This window comes from Squalius cephalus, assembly GCF_949319135.1.
Source record: "Squalius cephalus genome assembly, chromosome: 2".
Taxonomy (NCBI): domain Eukaryota; kingdom Metazoa; phylum Chordata; class Actinopteri; order Cypriniformes; family Leuciscidae; genus Squalius; species Squalius cephalus.
The window spans coordinates 55357076-55375406 of record NC_137123.1 but is presented as its reverse complement, the minus strand read 5'-3'; the positions used below and the strand labels follow the sequence as shown (position 1 = coordinate 55375406).

Here is an 18331-nt window from a genome sequence, read left to right as displayed (position 1 = left end):
CAAGCAGATAGTTTTGAACACTGGCTGGATATTTATTTTGGATAATTTTTAACCCAAAAAAGTTACGGACTGCAGCTTTAAGGTCCAAAAAAAACAAACATTCTAATAAGGTTTAGTTTAGTTCGTTTTTAAGCATTATTTTATAGGTTAATTTTAATGTTTAAATCATACCTGTCAACATTTGGTTTTCAAAATCCGGGAGATTTGTGTGGCGATAGCAAGAGGTAGGCTCATGCTGTTAAGTGTACTGCGGGGACACCGCCTTCACCTGCCATGTCTATCGGCTCGCTTTCGGGTTAAACTTTCCGCGACTGCGCAACTGGGTTATAGGTTGCCAGGTTGAGGTGACAAACGGGTTGAAATTGTATGGTGTGTGGATTGTGTGAATATAATGCATTTAATACAAGATCTGGCAACTGGTCAACATTAGACAAACATATTGGTCCGATTATTCATAAAGTTTGGGCCATGCAAATTACGAGAGTTTCCAGGGAGAAATAACAAACCGGGAGGGGTCCGGGAGATAGGGCTAAAAAACGGGAGTGTTGACAGGTATGGTTTAAATATGCATTCTTAATTCATATTCTTTCATAATACATGATCTAATGCTAATTTAATACAACCCAAACAGAAATGAACCTAATTAACAAATCAAAGAACCCGCAAAAATATATCATAGTTTCCAGAAAACCATTCAGCAACACAACTGTTTTTAACATTGATAGAAATAAGAAATAAGCAGCAAATCAGCATATTAGAAAATTCAGCTTTGCCATCTCAGGAATAAATAACATTTTAAAATATTTTAAAATAGAAATAGACATTTAACATTGTAATAATATTTCATATTATTACTGTATTTTTGATCAAATAAATGATTACCTGTTTGTCATGTGATCCTGCCATGTGTCTTGTCATTGGTTAATTGTCTGATCATTGTTCACAGGTGTCCCTTGTCTGTAATTAGTCTGTGTATTTAAGCCCTCATGTTTGCCATGTGTCTTGGTCAAGTATTGTTTCATGTAGACCACTATGTCCATGTCCATGTCCATGTTCATGTCTTTTCATGCCACGCCACGCCACGCCACATTTTTGTTTCACGGTAGCCGTTGACATCAAAAGTATATATTTTTTTCCTACTATGGAAGTCAATGTGGCCCATCAACTGTCTGTTTACCAACATTATTTAAATGATCTTCTTTTGTGTTGAAAAACAAAATGAGAAAGAGAGAAAGAAACTCATACAGGTTTGGAACAACATAAGTGTGAGTAAATGATGACAGAATTAAAATGTTTGGGTGAACTAACTCTTTAACTAATGTTATAACATATGAAAACTTTTTTACAAAAAAAAAAAAAAAAAAAATAAAAAAAAAAATATATATATATATATATATATATATATATATATACTGTGTACTGTATGTTTTGTTGTAAATTACACATCAATGTCAGTTTTGAAATGATGTGAGGCACGGGGCTACTTTGACCTGTCACGGTGCAGTGTGTTCCTGTGCAATGAATGACCTGTACCAAACTGTTAAGACTATTGTGTAGACTGCATTTCTTCAGTTGTCACATAAAATACATCCTCTGTTGATCCTTCCCTTACGACAGTATCAGTGTTTGCTTCCCTCTTAAGGGCGAACTTAAGGACTCAATGGTGTTGACAGCTGAGCCACTGATGTTAAGGGTTGTGGGGGTTTGTGCGCCCTTCTTTAAGTCCACAGTGATCACTGCAGGCTTCAGAGCAGTCAGCTTCAGGTTATTGTGTCACTAATAGGACACCAGCTGCTCAAAATCCTGTCCTCAGGCAGATCTGTTTATGAGGCCACGCACTTAAAAATAAAGATTACAATTAGAGCCCAACAGGGTGTTACGGCCTGATGCCACTGGGGAAATATGTTACACAAAGAAATTTTTATCATCTACAGTAGTTCTTTAAAATTAAGTTACTTTTTTGAAAGAAAGAAATACTTTTATTCAGCAAGGACACATTCAAAAGTGACAATAAAGACATTTATAATGTTATTTCTATATGAAATAAATGCTGTGCTGACTAATAAATGGTGTTTAACTTTCTATTCATCAAATAATTCTGCCAAAAATCAAGGTTTTCACATAGCACAACTGCTTTCCACATTGATAACTATAAAAACTGTTTCTTGAGGACCACATCAGCATATTAGAATGATTTCTGAAGGATCATGTGACACTGAAAAAAGTTTTGAGTGTTGAAATTGAAAACTTCAAATTTTCAAAGTTGAAAACTTTTTGCTTCAAAGTTATTTGAAATTGTAATATTTCCACAATATTACAGTTTTACTGTATTTTTGGAATAAATAAATGCAGCTTTGAATGAAGCATGAACATCCTTTTTTAAGAAAGAAGGCCATACGGCATTAGAACAACACCAGGGTGAGTAAATGATGACTGACTTTTCATTTTTGGGTGAACTATCCCTTTAAATGTGACATAACCGCAGCATGTATATATAAACAAAGCGTTATTGTGTGTTGGTGTGGAGTGGACGATAATGCAGTTATCGTTAAAGCTACACTGTGTAACTTTTTTAGTTGATTCTTAGCAAAAAACACTTAGTTCTTTCAAAAATATATGTGCTCATTAATGTATATTTACTTCTTTCAAGTAATAAAGTATTCTCTTAAATTTATAATCTGCCATTGAAAGTACATACGGGTGAGGGGTTCGAATGCCGGTCGCCATGTTGCCCCTCCATCTTGAAACTACATTAGCCAAAGAGGGACAATGCCTGTAAATTCAAGCTTCGCCTTTTGCGTTTTTCACTCAGTGACACCGTGACGAATGCGAGGGGGAGATTACTCGCGAGCTCGCGAGTGCCGGCAGATTTGAAAGATAGTGTGGTGTGTGTGTGTACTCACATTTGAACGTCAACGCGACAGACAAATCAGCAAGACCATAGTCAATATTGGAGTAACTTTTCCCAGATGGAAAGAGCTCATGAGGAGAAAAGATTTTAAAACGGACGCCGAGGTTGCCTGCTTTCTTCTCGACAGGTAATTCAGCCTGTTGTAATTCATTTGTGTAAATTCGAAGTTTTATAGTTGCTTGTCTAAACATAGCATGGTTGTGCGTAACGCCAGAACGACCTCTAGTATAACTTCATCCTCGCGTCAATGGTGAAAAAGTATTGTTTACCTTGTAACATAAATCTGTGCTGCGACGGATCACAGGTGATGAATAGTTTTAAAGGCGCAATTTTTTAAGCTATATAAAAAAAAAAGGACACTGTAAATTTTAGTTATTTTTAATTGCTTTTACTTTGTACACATTGTAACGTTAGCCTAATCTGATTATGCTGGGATAGCCGATTCCAAGGGTGACGTTTACCTCCTGACATCTGTCCTGTAGTTTTATTCATTTTAGACGTATTGTTTATTATTGTCATGGACGAAGTCTATAACTGGAAGCCATGTTAATCTTGGAATAATACGGCCACCGTAGGAGTTAAAACGCCCTCGGAATTGAGAGGAACAGAAACTAATATTCACTGGGTAGTCATATACAATTTCACCGCTAGATGGGGGTAAAAATCACACAGTGTAGCTTTAAAGTCGTCATTCTTGGTGTGAACAGGCCTTTAGTGTTCTTTACACCTAGTAACAGTTCTATTTAGAACCATATTGTCCTGAAGAATCTTTTTATGCTGAAATGGTTCTTTGTGTTGGAGTTAAGGGTTCTTTTTCCCGCCTTTTTGTTTTTTAAATCTCTAACTGTCAAAATCTTCATTCAAAACAACCTGTTCTAGAGCAGTGTTGCTAACTTAGTGCCTTTGTCGCTAGCGACTTTTTTTCTCTCAAAAAAGCGCCTAGAGACAAGTCTAGTGACTTTTTTTGGACAAGCCTCAGTAACTTTCCAAATGTTGCCAGACAGTAACTGTCCTGCGCACGGCAGCTGACAGACGTGAATGAGCAGTGTTGTTGCCACGGACTTATCACTTATCTGCTTCTCTTTTGTTTTATATTTAAAGAATTTGGGTTGACCATTTTAATTTCCATTCTTTTCTTGTGCTTATCACTTGTAATACTCACTTATCAAAGAGCTTTAGTTCATCCAGTGTCCGTACTCTCTCAATTCAGATAATTTTACACATATAAAAAAATTAGTCATTCACTATATATCATACTCGTTATGAAGGACTAAAAATGACAGAACGAAAAATAAATAAATAAATAAATAAAAGTAGAAATAAATAAATACATGCAGAAATAATAGTGAAAATAAATACATTTTGGTAATATAAGTGGCTATTTCTGTATTTTTACATGTATTTATTTATTTATTTATGCATTTCTATATGTATTTATTTATGTATTTATACATTTATTTATATATTTATGTATTTATATATTTATTTATTTATATATTTATATATGCATTTATTTCTACATTTATTTATTCCTACATTTATTTGTTTCTGTATTTCCACATTTCTACATTTATTTATTTCTGTATTTCCACATTTCTACATTTATTTTTCCCTGAGCATGTATGCTAATTGACCTATGGCTAAGCCACGCCCCCAAACGCGATGAGCCAATCACAGTACGCATGCTTACACGTCCATTGCAATGCATTGCAGTTAGTCAGTTTTAATTCGTTTTTATGTTTTTTCTTGTCATTTTGGCTTTTAAACAGCGTGTGTGTGTGATTTTGGTTGGGTGACAGTTGTAGGTTACAGTTTGACAAGAGTTTACAGTTTGACAAAAGCACAATGTTGTGTTTTACACAAATGTAAGTAGGCTAAACACTTTGCAGTTTTAATTATGTCTTGTATGAACAAAATGGAATTTTTATGTTTCCACTGTTCGATCGCGCCCGCTCACTGACACACACACACTGACACACACTCCAGCATTGCAATCTTGGCATCGCAGTCTGTTCATTATTTTGCGCTCACACCAAACGCGAATAGAGCGTCAAATTCGAGCATATCGCGTCTAGTTCGACGCTTGAACATTTTGAATCCAAAGCGAATAGGACGCGTATAAAGCGAGCGTTTGAAGCGAAATAGCATCAAACTATAACGTTTACACTGTGAACTGTAAATCTTTGTCTGGAGCTGAAGCTTTTCATCGACCTTCTCAACAATAAAATGACTAATATAACCCTCCAATGCATATTTAAGGCCCTTTTGGTGACATCGAGATGATATATAATCTTTCTGTCTCCAAAAAATCATCAATTGCCTCCTGTGAAATGTCTCCTACTGTGACAGCTGCCATAGCGCCTGTTACCGAATGTTGAATGTTTGTCTGAGAGTGAGTGGAGGGGGCGTGGCTTAGCCATAGGTCAATTAGCATACATGCGCAGGAAAAAATAAATGTAGAAATGTGGAAATACATAAATAAATAAATGTAGAAATGTGGAAATACAGAAATAAATAAATGTAGAAATAAATAAATGTAGAGATAAATACATATATATATATATATATATATATATATATATATATATATAAATAAATATATAAATACATAAATATATAAATAAATGTATAAATACATAAATAAATACATATAGAAATGCATAAATAAATAAATAAATACATGTAAAAATACAGAAATAGCCATTTATATTACCAAAATGTATTTATTTTCACTATTATTTCTGAATTTATTTATTTATTTCTACTTTTATTTATTTATTTATTTTTCGTTCTGTCATTTTTAGTCCTTCATAACTCGTTCTATTGTCTGACAAAAACAAATATAAGAAATGAGAACAGCTTTATTTGACATTCGGCTATATTATAATATATTAAAATACAGTGTGTGAGCATGAATTTGGAGAGAAAACATTAGGCAGGCAGAACACAAGCATGACATGATGAATATTCTAATTGACACATAACGTCAACTAGCGACATTTAGCGACTTTTTGGCCAGGCGTTAGCTACTTTCCTTTGAAAATAGTTGGCAACACTGGTCTGAAGATCAACAATCCAACTACACAAACTATCCTTAAAATCCTTCTTAAAATGTCAATACATTTTTACTTTCAAAATTGTAACTAACTGCATGTTTTCCTACCAATCATGTATTTTTCCTCTTGTGTTTTATTTATTTGCGTTTTTTATGTTCAATGAAGTATTCATCTAATGACTGTTGTAGAGCACTGTACTACAAGTTCACGTCAGTAAATAAGTACCTATTTGACACGACTTGCCATCAGCTTCTTAATGGAAAACCCTAATAGAGGCTACAAGGTATTACAAGACCAGGCAGATACAGGTGTAAAAAGCATATTAATAAATAATATAAATAACTAATACTAATGAAAATAAACTATTATTTCACATATCACACTTGTGTGAAACATGGTTCTTTATAAAACCTTTTAAAAAGGGTATTTAGCACCAAAAAGGGTTCTGCTATTGTTACAAGCCAAAGAACCCAAATCTGGCACTGTTGAGAACCAAAGAGCCAATTCAATCATCACAATCAGACAGAGAAGGAAGAGAAAAGAAAAAAAAAAGAAAATGAGGGAGGGATGGAGAGAGAAAGTGAGAACTAGATGAAGGCAAGAGCAGTACGTGTGTGGAGATCTGAAGTTCAAAGAGTAATCAAGAGGAAAGAGTGAACATGGAAATGAAATTTCATGCAGATAAGAGCAACAAGAAGTCCAATTTCAACACTCTTTTAGAAATCACATGCTTCAATTTACACTCAAAACACAAGCCAAACAACCAAACTAGACACGAACTGTACCTGCGTATAAAACTTTTTTCTCTCAGTTTTAACTTGCAAATTCTATCTGTTTTTGAAAATCTCTGGAGTCTTTTTAGGCGGCCTCCTCCTGTTCACTGACATGGAGACAAAGAACTAATCCCAGATTTGTTAGCAATGCAAATCCAGCACGTTCAAGCACAAAGAGAGATCCGAAAGCTGACAGGAGGGATAAAATGCATACAAATCTAGTAGAAAATAAAAAAAATTGTGGTCTAAGTCCTGAGGACTTAAGATGTCCACTAAATTGCCTTCCACGTTTCTTAAAAGCCTAAAACCATACAATCTTAAAGGGGACCTATTATGCCCCTTTTTACAAGATGTAATATAAGTCTGAGTTGTCCCCAGAATGTGTCTGTGAAGTTTCAGCTCAAAATACCCCACAGATCATGTATTATAGGCTACCATGTTGGAAATGTTGGAAAGACATGCTGTTTTCATGCATGTATCTTTAAATGCAAATGAGCTTCTGCTTTCCAGTAGAGAGCGGATCCTATACAGTCCGTGCCTCGGAAACTCTACCAAAAACTAGAACATCTGTTTGGTTTTGATTATCATCTCCATCACGGTCACGCTCACATGACATTGCAGTTCTTCATCATCATGAAAGTTTATTATCTGCTTGCGTTTTAAATCCATATCTGTCTGAAACTTCTGATATATGGTTTTCTGAGCACACACATCCGAAGCAGACGCACAGAAAGTTGGCTTTCAGACGGTGCGTCCCGTGAATATTAAACTAAGTTCTCTTTCATGTCTTATTGCACTTAAACTGTCAAATACACACAAGGTTATGTCAAAAACACAAGTTCAAATAAACTAGTGATAAGTCGGTCATGAACGATTCGTTCATTTTGAACGAATCTTTAATTTGACTCGGGACTACCGAGTTCATCTCTCGAGTCTTCGGATTCGGATTTGGGTTCGTGTCCGAGTCTTTCGTTCTTCCTGTCAGTCCCATAGAGACTATGCTGTCAGTACCGGAAAGAGAAATGATTAATTCACCTCAAACCAAATACTCAAAAGATGAACTAATCAATTCTGTATCCGGTACCGACTGCATAGCTCAGCCTATGGGGCTGTCACGTGATGAACGAATGACTCGAACCCGAAGTCAATAGACTCGAAACGTGAACTAATCAATTCTGTATCCGGTACTACAGACTGCATAGCTCAGTTTATGAGGATGTCACGGGTTGAACGAACGGCTTAGATCGGGAGGTGAGGTAAACTATAATAAATTAAAGGGTTAGTTCACCCAAAAATGAAAGTTCTGTCGGAACTTTCGGAACACAAATTAAGATATTTTTGATTAAATCTGAGATTTATTTAATCACCGCTCTCAGATTTCATCAAAAATATCTTAATTTGTGTTCCGAAGAAGAACGAAAGTCTTACGGGGTTGGAACAACATGAGGGAGAGTAATTACTGACAGAACTTTCATTTTTGGCTGAACTAACCCTTTATTAATCGTTTCTGTTTCTCATAATTTGGCCTTTTCCTTGCATTGCCATTTTTTTCTTATTCTAAATGCGATCAACATTTGATATGTTTGGGGAATAGTAAAATTTTAAATACATTCTGCTGAAATGAACGAAATGAATGAAATGACTCGAAAAAAGATTTGTTCCTTTTGATGAACCAGATTCAAAGATCTGAGTCAGTAAAATGATCCGAACTTCCCACTACTAAAATAAACAGTCGGTTTTGTCTGTGAATGTAAACAACAGGGAAAGAAATCGTGTGTGTGTATATTAGATCTGTGTATTAAAGTGAAAGCAGTGTAATATTCAGTACCTACTGCTATATATGCTGTTAATATGAATCAAACAAAAAAAAAGAAAAACAGAAAATCACTCACTGCTCTTGATTTATTAAAAATAAATGTCTTATTTGAATGCTGCTGTTAAATGCTCTGGCGAGGAGATAAACATGGCGGAATGTGTAAAGCTCACTCAGGGCGGGTCTATGCTAATAGGGCAGTTGTGGGCGGGGTCTAGGCATATGTGACATCACACTGCTAGAATCTGCAAAGGGCTTGTTCTGAGAAACTGATTATGTTTTATGGAGATTAAAACAAAGAGGAGTGAGTGGATTTTTACCATTATTGGGTGGTTGTGTACACACACACTGCCGACACACATTTATCTTCAAACACCATGTAAAAGTGAATTTTAAATGAGTCCCCTTTAAAACTTTATGTTCCCTGCACAAAGCTACACATTAAAATAATTTTTATTATTTTAAAAATTTTATTTTTAAAATCTAAATTTTCCCCTTTTAGTATACTACACACTACATCTTTTTTGAGGTTGAAACAGAGCACATTATGCAATGATATAAATGTTTTAAATAGTAGTGTACTACATTGTTGTCTCAAAACCTCACTAGGCTGCATGTTTAATTTAGTGTGTCACTTCCAGTTATGAAATTTCTTTAATCCACTGTTGCATACATGTCAGTTTGGAACAACACAAGGATGAACAAATAATAAAAATAATTAAGCATCAATCACAAAAAAATAATTAAGCATCAATCACACTACATTGCTTAAACAATTTGCACTCTACTCACAATCACTGTAACTCACTATAGATTTTGTTTCTTTGATAGAGTAACGCATTTCATGTACGAGTGGCCTTTGAAATGAAGACCGTCTCATAAGTTTGACTGACAGCCGGCGAGGTGAGCTATCCTCAGATGCTGACAGTAAAGCTTGATGAGTAGACGTGTCGACCCCCGCTACTAACAGTCCAAGAATCTGGAGCGTGGCATCAACAACTGCAGGACGTGCCGGTTTCATTTAGAGAATCAATAAATGTCATAAAGCACATCATTGCCGTGGGGGCCAACTGATGAAATCAGTCTAAAGACAGTAGACAGTGATTGATGAAACACTATTTTCAATGTAAGCATGTGTGTGTGTGTGTGTGTGTGTGTGTTTCAGAGTGTACAGATGAGGGTTGCCTGACTTTTTGTTGTCTATATATATATATATATATATATATATATATTAGAGGTGGGCATAGATTAATTTTTTTAATCTAGATTAATCTAGATTAATTTTGAAATTAATCTAGATTAATCTAGATTAAAATGGCTCATTTGAATTCTGCCGAAGACATTCAGAATATGTGTGCTACCCAAATAATGACTATAAAAGTAAGTCTTTGAGAACGGGTTTCTCAAACCAGGTGGCGCATTAGACCAGGTGCTCATCTCCTGTTTCCACAATGCATCACAAACTGCTTGAGAAAGCTGTTCCACTCATAGACTTTAAAAGGTTACTACTGTACTGTTACCGTCCGTAGGCAACATTAGGTAGGCCTATGTTATTATCAACTACTATAGGCTATCAATTAGGGATGGGCGATATGGCCTAAAATCCATATTGTGATATACATTGCAGCCTCTTGCGATAACGATATATATTATAATAAAACCATTTCAGAACAGGTTACACAGACCCTGCTAAACAACTGCTAAATGTTTTTTTTTTTTTTTTTGAAAGGGTGTATGTAGTTTTGAGAACATATATTGTGCAAAACTGTAAGTATACAACATAATTTTGCAGATAAATAAAATGTAAGTACACTATAGCTGCAGAGACTTAAGTAGGTCTAATGTTTATTATGGCTTGGAGCTTATGAAACCCCACATTTAAAATTAGAATATTGTCTAACTGAAGTCTTTTCAGTTAAAAAGAAACACAACAAGGATTCTTAAAATCGGGCGCTTTTAATAAAAAGAGATTATGTGCTACACCACTCACTAAGATATATTGGGAATAATACGCGCGCGCTGGTATTCAGTGATATGTTTCGTTTTGAATTTGAGGTGGTAGAACGGATTAGTCGTGTGTTAATTTACCGAACTGTTACACCACACAGTCTACGTCGGACGGCTTAAATCCGAACCAAGTCCAAATAATGGATATTGCACGGATCTTTTACACCAGCTTTCACTTTCAGCCGTGTTTACTTAAGATGACGACGAATATGATGCGTTGCAGCCGGGTGTTCCACGCGGCCGCGGGTAGATTGCGTCATCATAGCTTGTGTAGCTTGAGCCAGCTCCGCTCCCAACCCAACTTGGAGAATAGATTAACGGCGATATTTTTTTTATCGCGCGATAAGAGTCTCGCATTAACGCAGTGCGTTAACGCCGATAACGGCCCACCACTAATATATATATATATATATATATATATATATATATATATATATATATATATATACACTCACCTAAAGGATTATTAGGAACACCATACTAATACTGTGTTTGACCCCCTTTCGCCTTCAGAACTGCCTTAATTCTACATGGCATTGATTCAACAAGGTGCTGAAAGCATTCTTTAGAAATGTTGGCCCATATTGATAGGATAGAATCTTGCAGTTGACGGAGATTTGTGGGATGCACATCCAGAGCACGAAGCTCCCGTTCCACCACATCCCAAAGATGCTCTATTGGGTTGAGATCTGGTGACTGTGGGGGCCATTTTAGTACAGTGAACTCATTGGCATGTTCAAGAAACCAATTTGAAATGATTCGAGCTTTGTGACATGGTGCATTATCCTGCTGGAAGTAGCCATCAGAGGATGGGTACATGGTGGTCATAAAGGGATGGACATGGTCAGAAACAATGCTCAGGTAGGCCGTGGCATTTAAACAATGCCCAATTGGCACTAAGGGGCCTAAAGTGTGCCAAGAAAACATCCCCCACACCATTACACCACCACCACCAGCCTGCACAGTGGTAACAAGGCATGATGGATCCATGTTCTCATTCTGTTTACGCCAAATTCTGACTCTACCATCTGAATGTCTCAACAGAAATCGAGACTCATCAGACCAGGCAACATTTTTCCAGTCTTCAACTGTCCAATGAGCTCGTGCAAATTGTAGCCTCTTTTTCCTATTTGTAGTGGAGATGAGTGGTACCCGGTGGGGTCTTCTGCTGTTGTAGCCCATCCGCCTCAAGGTTGTGCGTGTTGTGGCTTCACAAATGCTTTGCTGCATACCTCGGTTGTAATGAGTGGTTATTTCAGTCAAAGTTGCTCTTCTATCAGCTTGAATCAGTCGGCCCATTCTCCTCTGACCTCTAGCATCAACAAGGCATTTTCGCCCACAGGACTGCCGCATACTGGATGTTTTTCCCTTTTCACACCATTCTTTGTAAACCCTAGAAATGGTTGTGCGTGAAAATCCCAGTAACTGAGCAGATTGTGAAATACTCAGACCGGCCCGTCTGGCACCAACAACCATGCCACGCTCAAAATTGCTTAAATCACCTTTCTTTCCCATTCTGACATTCAGTTTGGAGTTCAGGAGATTGTCTTGACCAGGACCACACCCCTAAATGCATTGAAGCAACTGCCATGTGATTGGTTGATTAGATAATTGCATTAATGTGAAATTGAACAGGTGTTCCTAATAATCCTTTAGGTGAGTGTATATATACAGTATATATATTGATCCTTTAAATTATTAATTCACTTAAAGATGAAAATTCTGTATTCATTTAGAAACCATCATGTCATTCCAGACCTATAAGACTGACTGACTTATGTGGAAAACAAAAAGAGAAATTTTAAACAATGACTTTCAGAGAATAATGACTTTGGTGTGTTCCTCACATGAGTCGTAAAAACGTCTTATTTTCTTATGACTCAGTTCTCATTCACTCACAATTTTCTACTGAAAAGAATGAGCAGAATATTCATCAAAAAGACAAATATTTTATCGAAGAAAGCCATAAAGGATTGGAAAACAAATGATAGGAGTCAGTAAATGATGACTTAAGCGTCCTTTTTAGACAAAACCATTTACATAATAAATTAGAGCAGGTTTTAGTCAATACCCATTGATCTTTTTTTACAGGACAAGCCTCACAGATGTCAAAATGTCAAATGGCAACTTACACCCGATGGTTAGGAATGATCTTGAAGCCGTCTCTGAACCATGTGACCTGAGGGCGAGGGTAACTGCTCACAGCAGGGGGATTCAGGATAGCGGCTCTTCCCTGAGAGACCGTTTTCCTCTGTTCCAGTTCCGCAAAGTTATCCATGTCTAGGAGAGAGAAAGAAAGAGAGAGAAAAAAATAATATTGTGACTATGATTTAGGTTGCAATATGAGGCACATTAGCATCTCATAATTATGTTGCTCCTTTTCTGATATTAACATTCTTTGTCATTTTGTTAAAACAATAAAGATCTTTTTAATGAAATCTGAGAGCTTTCTGTCCCTCCATACACTACTGCCACTTTCAAGCTCCAAAAAGGTAGTCAAGACATCATTAAAGTAATCCATGTGACTCCAGTGGTTTAACCTCAATTTTATGAAGAGTGCTTTGCTTGTGCAAAAAAAAACATATTATATTGTATAACATACAAAATATTAATATCCAACACGCATTCACGAAAAAAAAAGAGTTTTCTTTTTACTGAAACTCTCAGATTTCAGTAAAAAGATCTTAATTTGTGTTACAAAGATTAACTAAAGTCTTACGAGTTTGGAACGACATGAGGGTGAGAAATTAATGACATAACTTTCATTTTTGGGTGAACTAACCCTTTAGGCTTCTGTGGTATAATGATTTTATCACAGTGTAGGATGTTTAAGGCACTCCAACACCCCTTGACCATGGTCAAATTATTTTAATACATGGCCTTCAGTGGCTTTTGCCGTAATATACTTGTATATGTGTCCCAAACACCAGCTGCATTACAAAGAGTAAATTAAGTGTACTGGATTGACAGCATATTTAAAAATTACTGGAGTGTTTCCTGAATGTCACTTCTAGTTCTTCCCCAATGGGACCCTGAGCTACATGCATATGAGTGTGTTCTAGGTGTGTGTGGTGATGTGTGAAATCCATTTGTGCTCCAGCCTCCCAGCCTCCCTTTCTAACAACATACACATGTACTTACAAGCCACACGAACATCAGCTCTCGTCTGGATCAGCGCTCCCATCCTGTTCCTCACCGCGCACTGATACAAACCCGTGTCCTTACGGTTTAACAATGTGATCGTGTACCTGGAAGAAAGAAAGAAAGCTGGGATTTAAATAGTGCTTACTTGAGTAAAGGATACGTTCTTGCTGTGCAGTATACACTATACTGCACACTACATCTTTTTTGAGTGTGAAACAGAGCACATTATGCAATGATAAATGTTACAAATAGTAGTGTAGTACAATGTTGTCTCATAACCTCACTAGGCTGCATGTTTAATTCAGTGAGTCACTTCCAGTTATGACATTTCTTTAATCCACTGTTGCATAAAAATATCTTAACTTCTCCCTTTTGGATCAAATAATGAGCCAAGGAAGAAAATCTGGAGTGAGAGATATTATTACAGGTTCATTCTTCACACTGTAATTAAAAGGTCAAATGGAGTGCATTGCATTGTGGAATAAAGTATACTACACATGCGCTGGTTATGCATACCGTTGACCATATAGTATGAGTAGTATGTTACTATGCTATTTCAAACACATCCCAAAACCTGGCTCTACATTTTATAACTGTCACATATGTGTTATCTGAACCTGCAACACGATTTCCTCAATGAGTACAATAACCAGTTCAATAAACACACAAGAAGTTCGAATGTGGACGCTAACAAGTGCTTGGATTTATGAGCAGATGGATGTGAGTGTGTGCTGTTTAACAAGAAAGATTACAAGCCCACAGGGTCAGAGCTGCTCAGATCTGTGTTGATTCGGTTTTTACAGATGACTCTTTAATGCAGAACTGATGGTTCACATGGACTGAACGCGGAATCAACTTTGCTGATTAAACGCACGATTCTGAAGAACACTGGAAAACATTACATTTCAAAATGACTGTCAAGATGAAATAGAAAGGGAAATCATACAGGTTTAGTATTAGTGTTACTTTCGTATTATTTCTTTTTTTTATTCATATTTAGTTTTATTAAAATTTAAATAAAAAATTTGCCTTTACTCTTATATTGTCAAAATTAAACATTTTAATTTTAACATTTTATTTTTAATAAGTTTATGTGCTTGTGTCACGTGTATAAGTTGTTTCTTTATTTTTTTATTTCTTTACAGTTATTAATTTTAGTGCTTCAACTTAATTTTACTTCAGTTAGTCTGCAATGCAACATTTCTAATTTTCATGTAATAATTATATTTTATTTCAGCTAAAATGTTTTTAATAGTTTTTGTTAACAATAAAAAAAAATTGTAAAAAAGTAAAATTTAAATTTTTGTATTAAGTCCTCCCAACATGAGCAAATTATTACAATTTGAATTTTTCAGTGAACTATCCCCTTGAAGTCACATTTTTTGGCTTTAAAGATGAAAACAGACCTCATCGCTCATCTTGCTAACACTGTTCTTATTATACACCATTTCTTTATTATACACAACTCTGAGGTCAGTCTAATAATAATGTCTCCAAAACACGAGGGGTCAAAGATGGATGACCAGACAAGAGAAAGAGGCCAAAGAAGGAAACAGTACAAATGAGATCCCAAAGGACTCTGCACTGTCTATATTATTTTATATTGTAGCACTATTGTCTGCTGTACAATCTCCAACACAGAATCCAATGACCTCAGTACACGGGTGCAAGTTAGGATAATGGTTACTCATACCAAAACAGTGCTATAAAAACTACTTTAAAAATCCCATTAAATCAAAATGTGAAATTTGTGGCTTGGGAGTTTTATGTTTTGCTGCTTTATGCAGACTTCATGATCCTCAAAGATCACCAAGTTAAAGTCCATAATGGCGTGTTTCATGAATTTGGTTTTGCATAAGACATGCAAACAGACAGCAGAGAGTGTGTTCATTGTTACCTGTACTCTGGTGTGTATTCAGTGATGTCTGTGCTGTTTCTCATCCATTTGAACTCCAGCGGCCAGCTGCCCTCAGCCAGACAGGTGAGCACCAGTCTGTTCCCCTCCAGGTGTGTTTGTGCACCCCCTACTTCGGTTTTAAAGTACGGAGCAATGTCTGTGGAGAGAATATCAATAACGGAATGAAAACCCATATTTAATTTTAATAGTTAACAGTTAAGCTTCACTTAATATGCAAAGATGGCTAATTATGATGCATGAATAAAAGCACACTGAGCGTAAGAATAAAGTGCTGACCATGATATTTCAAAAAGTCCAGATAAGCCAATAAAAGCCAAATACTACTCTGATTAATGACCAATATATCACCCAGGCTGATTCATCAGCCAATATTTGGCCATTTTGAAACTGATAACTGTGCCTGAGTACACATTAAAAGTACATCTCATTATATGAGAATATATGGATGGATGGATGGATAGATAGATATGAGGTCAATACATGGGAAAAGTCATTCAGATTCGGTTACAGAACTGTTTTTTTCTCAGAATTGCGAGTTTATTTGAATTAGAATTGCTTGCGACTCTGAGAAGAAAAGTCCAAATTGTGTTTCAAAAGTTCTGAGTTCATATCTCGCAATTCTCAATCAATTCTGAATGGTGAGGGGGACAAAAAGTGTGAATTGTGAGACAAACTCAGAACTGTCAGATAAAAAGTCGCAATTACCATTTTTATTTTTTGTTCTGTGGCTGAAATAATGTAGATATGAAAAAGATATGAAAATATCAACACTTCACCGTTAAATAATCATCCGAAATGGCTGACTCTTTCTATATTAGGCTTACTGATGCCCTCTCTAAACACAGTTTTACATATGAGTCCTTGGGCTGTAGCAAAAAGATTTAGGCCATAAAAAAATGAAATATACTTCTGAGAACATCTGCAAATACACACTTCTCCTAGACACAGTTAATGTGGAGGGAAAGGTATTTATTTGTCACAAGAATATCACCATGTCAGTAGTGCAGTTTCTGCCATACAGTACAAATCCGGACCCCTATTTTACCTAATAAACTCAGAAAAAGATCTCAAAGGGACTTTCACTCTGGTGCTTTGTAAGAAACTTGTGTCAAGGCCTTTGTGTATTGTGAATCTAATCTCTCAATCTAAAGTCAGAATGGCTTCAGATGACATCAATAATTCTGAAGAAGTGACCATTATAAAACAGTAGGGAAGGCATGTGACCTGAGATGAGACTGATAATATGAGCTCTCCCGCTCTCTCTAAATTGAATGGAAGCCTGTGTGCAATTCAAACTATATGAATACAGTATGTGTCAAAAGGATAAAAACATTCCATTCAGTCTTTGAATATTCTCAGATATACTGAAAGCTCTGTTGCAAAAAGCAGGTAACAATTTAGCAATTTGATGAAAGTATTTTTAGTTAAAGTCCCCCTGTAGTCCAAAATTGTATCCCTTAAAACTCATTTTTGATCACCAAAATGACATATTTAAATGTAATAAACAAATTTAAATCTTCATGCCTTAAATTAGCTTGAATGTAACTCTACACCATTGCCTCATATACGTAGTAGTATACTGCCTAGTATACGCGGTTTTATGAATATGCAAATTAGCCCCGCCTCCACTCACTCGCACCAGCTCAGAGATTCACTCGTTGACGATCACATGTTGACCTGATTGGTTACAAGGTAGTTTGTGACGTCGGAAACACCAGCGATTTCAAACCGCGTCTTTGGTTCACTGCAGTTTTCAATGAGAAAATACTCAGCAATGGTGTTGATGTGATTTTGCACATGGTTTGTCTTAAAGCATATTAAAAACACCACATAGACATAAAAACAACTTTAAAAGCTGGATTTTCACCACAGGGGGACGTTAACAACTTGGCTTTAGCATGTTGCTAAGCTAACAATGTGATACTTTCATACAATTTGATCTGAAATTAAAAACAATTTTAGTAGATACTTTTCAGTACTGAATTAAGTATGCACTGATATTGAAATTTTAGCAAATATCAATAATTACACAACTATTTTCATATGACGTTCGTTCTCTAACCAATGTGAACTACATTTCTAATCTAGTTATCTATTATTGTAATTATCAGCTCTAATCTGCTAAATGCGACTAAAAGGCATGAAATATAAAGATATTATAAACATTATCATCATTATTTTCTGTATAGCTGCTTTGAAACAATGTGTATTGTGAAATATGCTATACAAATAAATTTGACCTGACTTTAAAATGATAATGCATATGAAAGAGGCATCCATTGGAAAAAACAATATAAATGAGAATGAAAATTAATCTTAATAAAAAGCCTTAAAGGGCTATTACTTTAAAATAGTGCAAGTAATTTAAATCTTGATATGTCATAAGTATTTAGATTTCTTTAATTCTTCGAAATCAGCCAAAAACGATGTATAGTGCCAATAAATGAACAAAGCATATTGTATATTTATTTACATTTGACATCTCAACTACATCCACCATCAACAGAGCTGGCTGCAATGCATTCTGGGATTGTATTGTCCGCTATGTATACACCTGATGCTACCGGATGTGTGTTAAACAAGGTATTTTAAAAGGCAGCATGATTTTGCTGTGTACCTTTTGGAACAGTCTTCTCGTTTGGTGTGTGTGCCCATTGAAGCATCCCAGGTCAACATTTTTACCGTCTCTACGGGAAAAAATTACTTCGG

The 18331-nt window shown here is 35.8% G+C and overlaps 1 protein-coding gene across 1 annotated transcript in view; it reads right to left on the bottom strand.

Annotated features, from left to right (window-relative positions):
• The window catches only part of sdk1b (sidekick cell adhesion molecule 1b), a 246457-nt gene that overhangs the window by 141342 nt on the left and 86784 nt on the right, over positions 1–18331 (bottom strand). Inside the window, exons 3-5 of the mRNA XM_079896655.1 lie at positions 15602–15758; positions 13702–13808; positions 12693–12840 (exon numbers count right to left, since the gene is read on the bottom strand). Coding sequence (XP_079752781.1) covers positions 12693–12840; positions 13702–13808; positions 15602–15758 — 412 coding nt within the window. The remainder of the gene's footprint in view (positions 1–12692; positions 12841–13701; positions 13809–15601; positions 15759–18331) is intronic.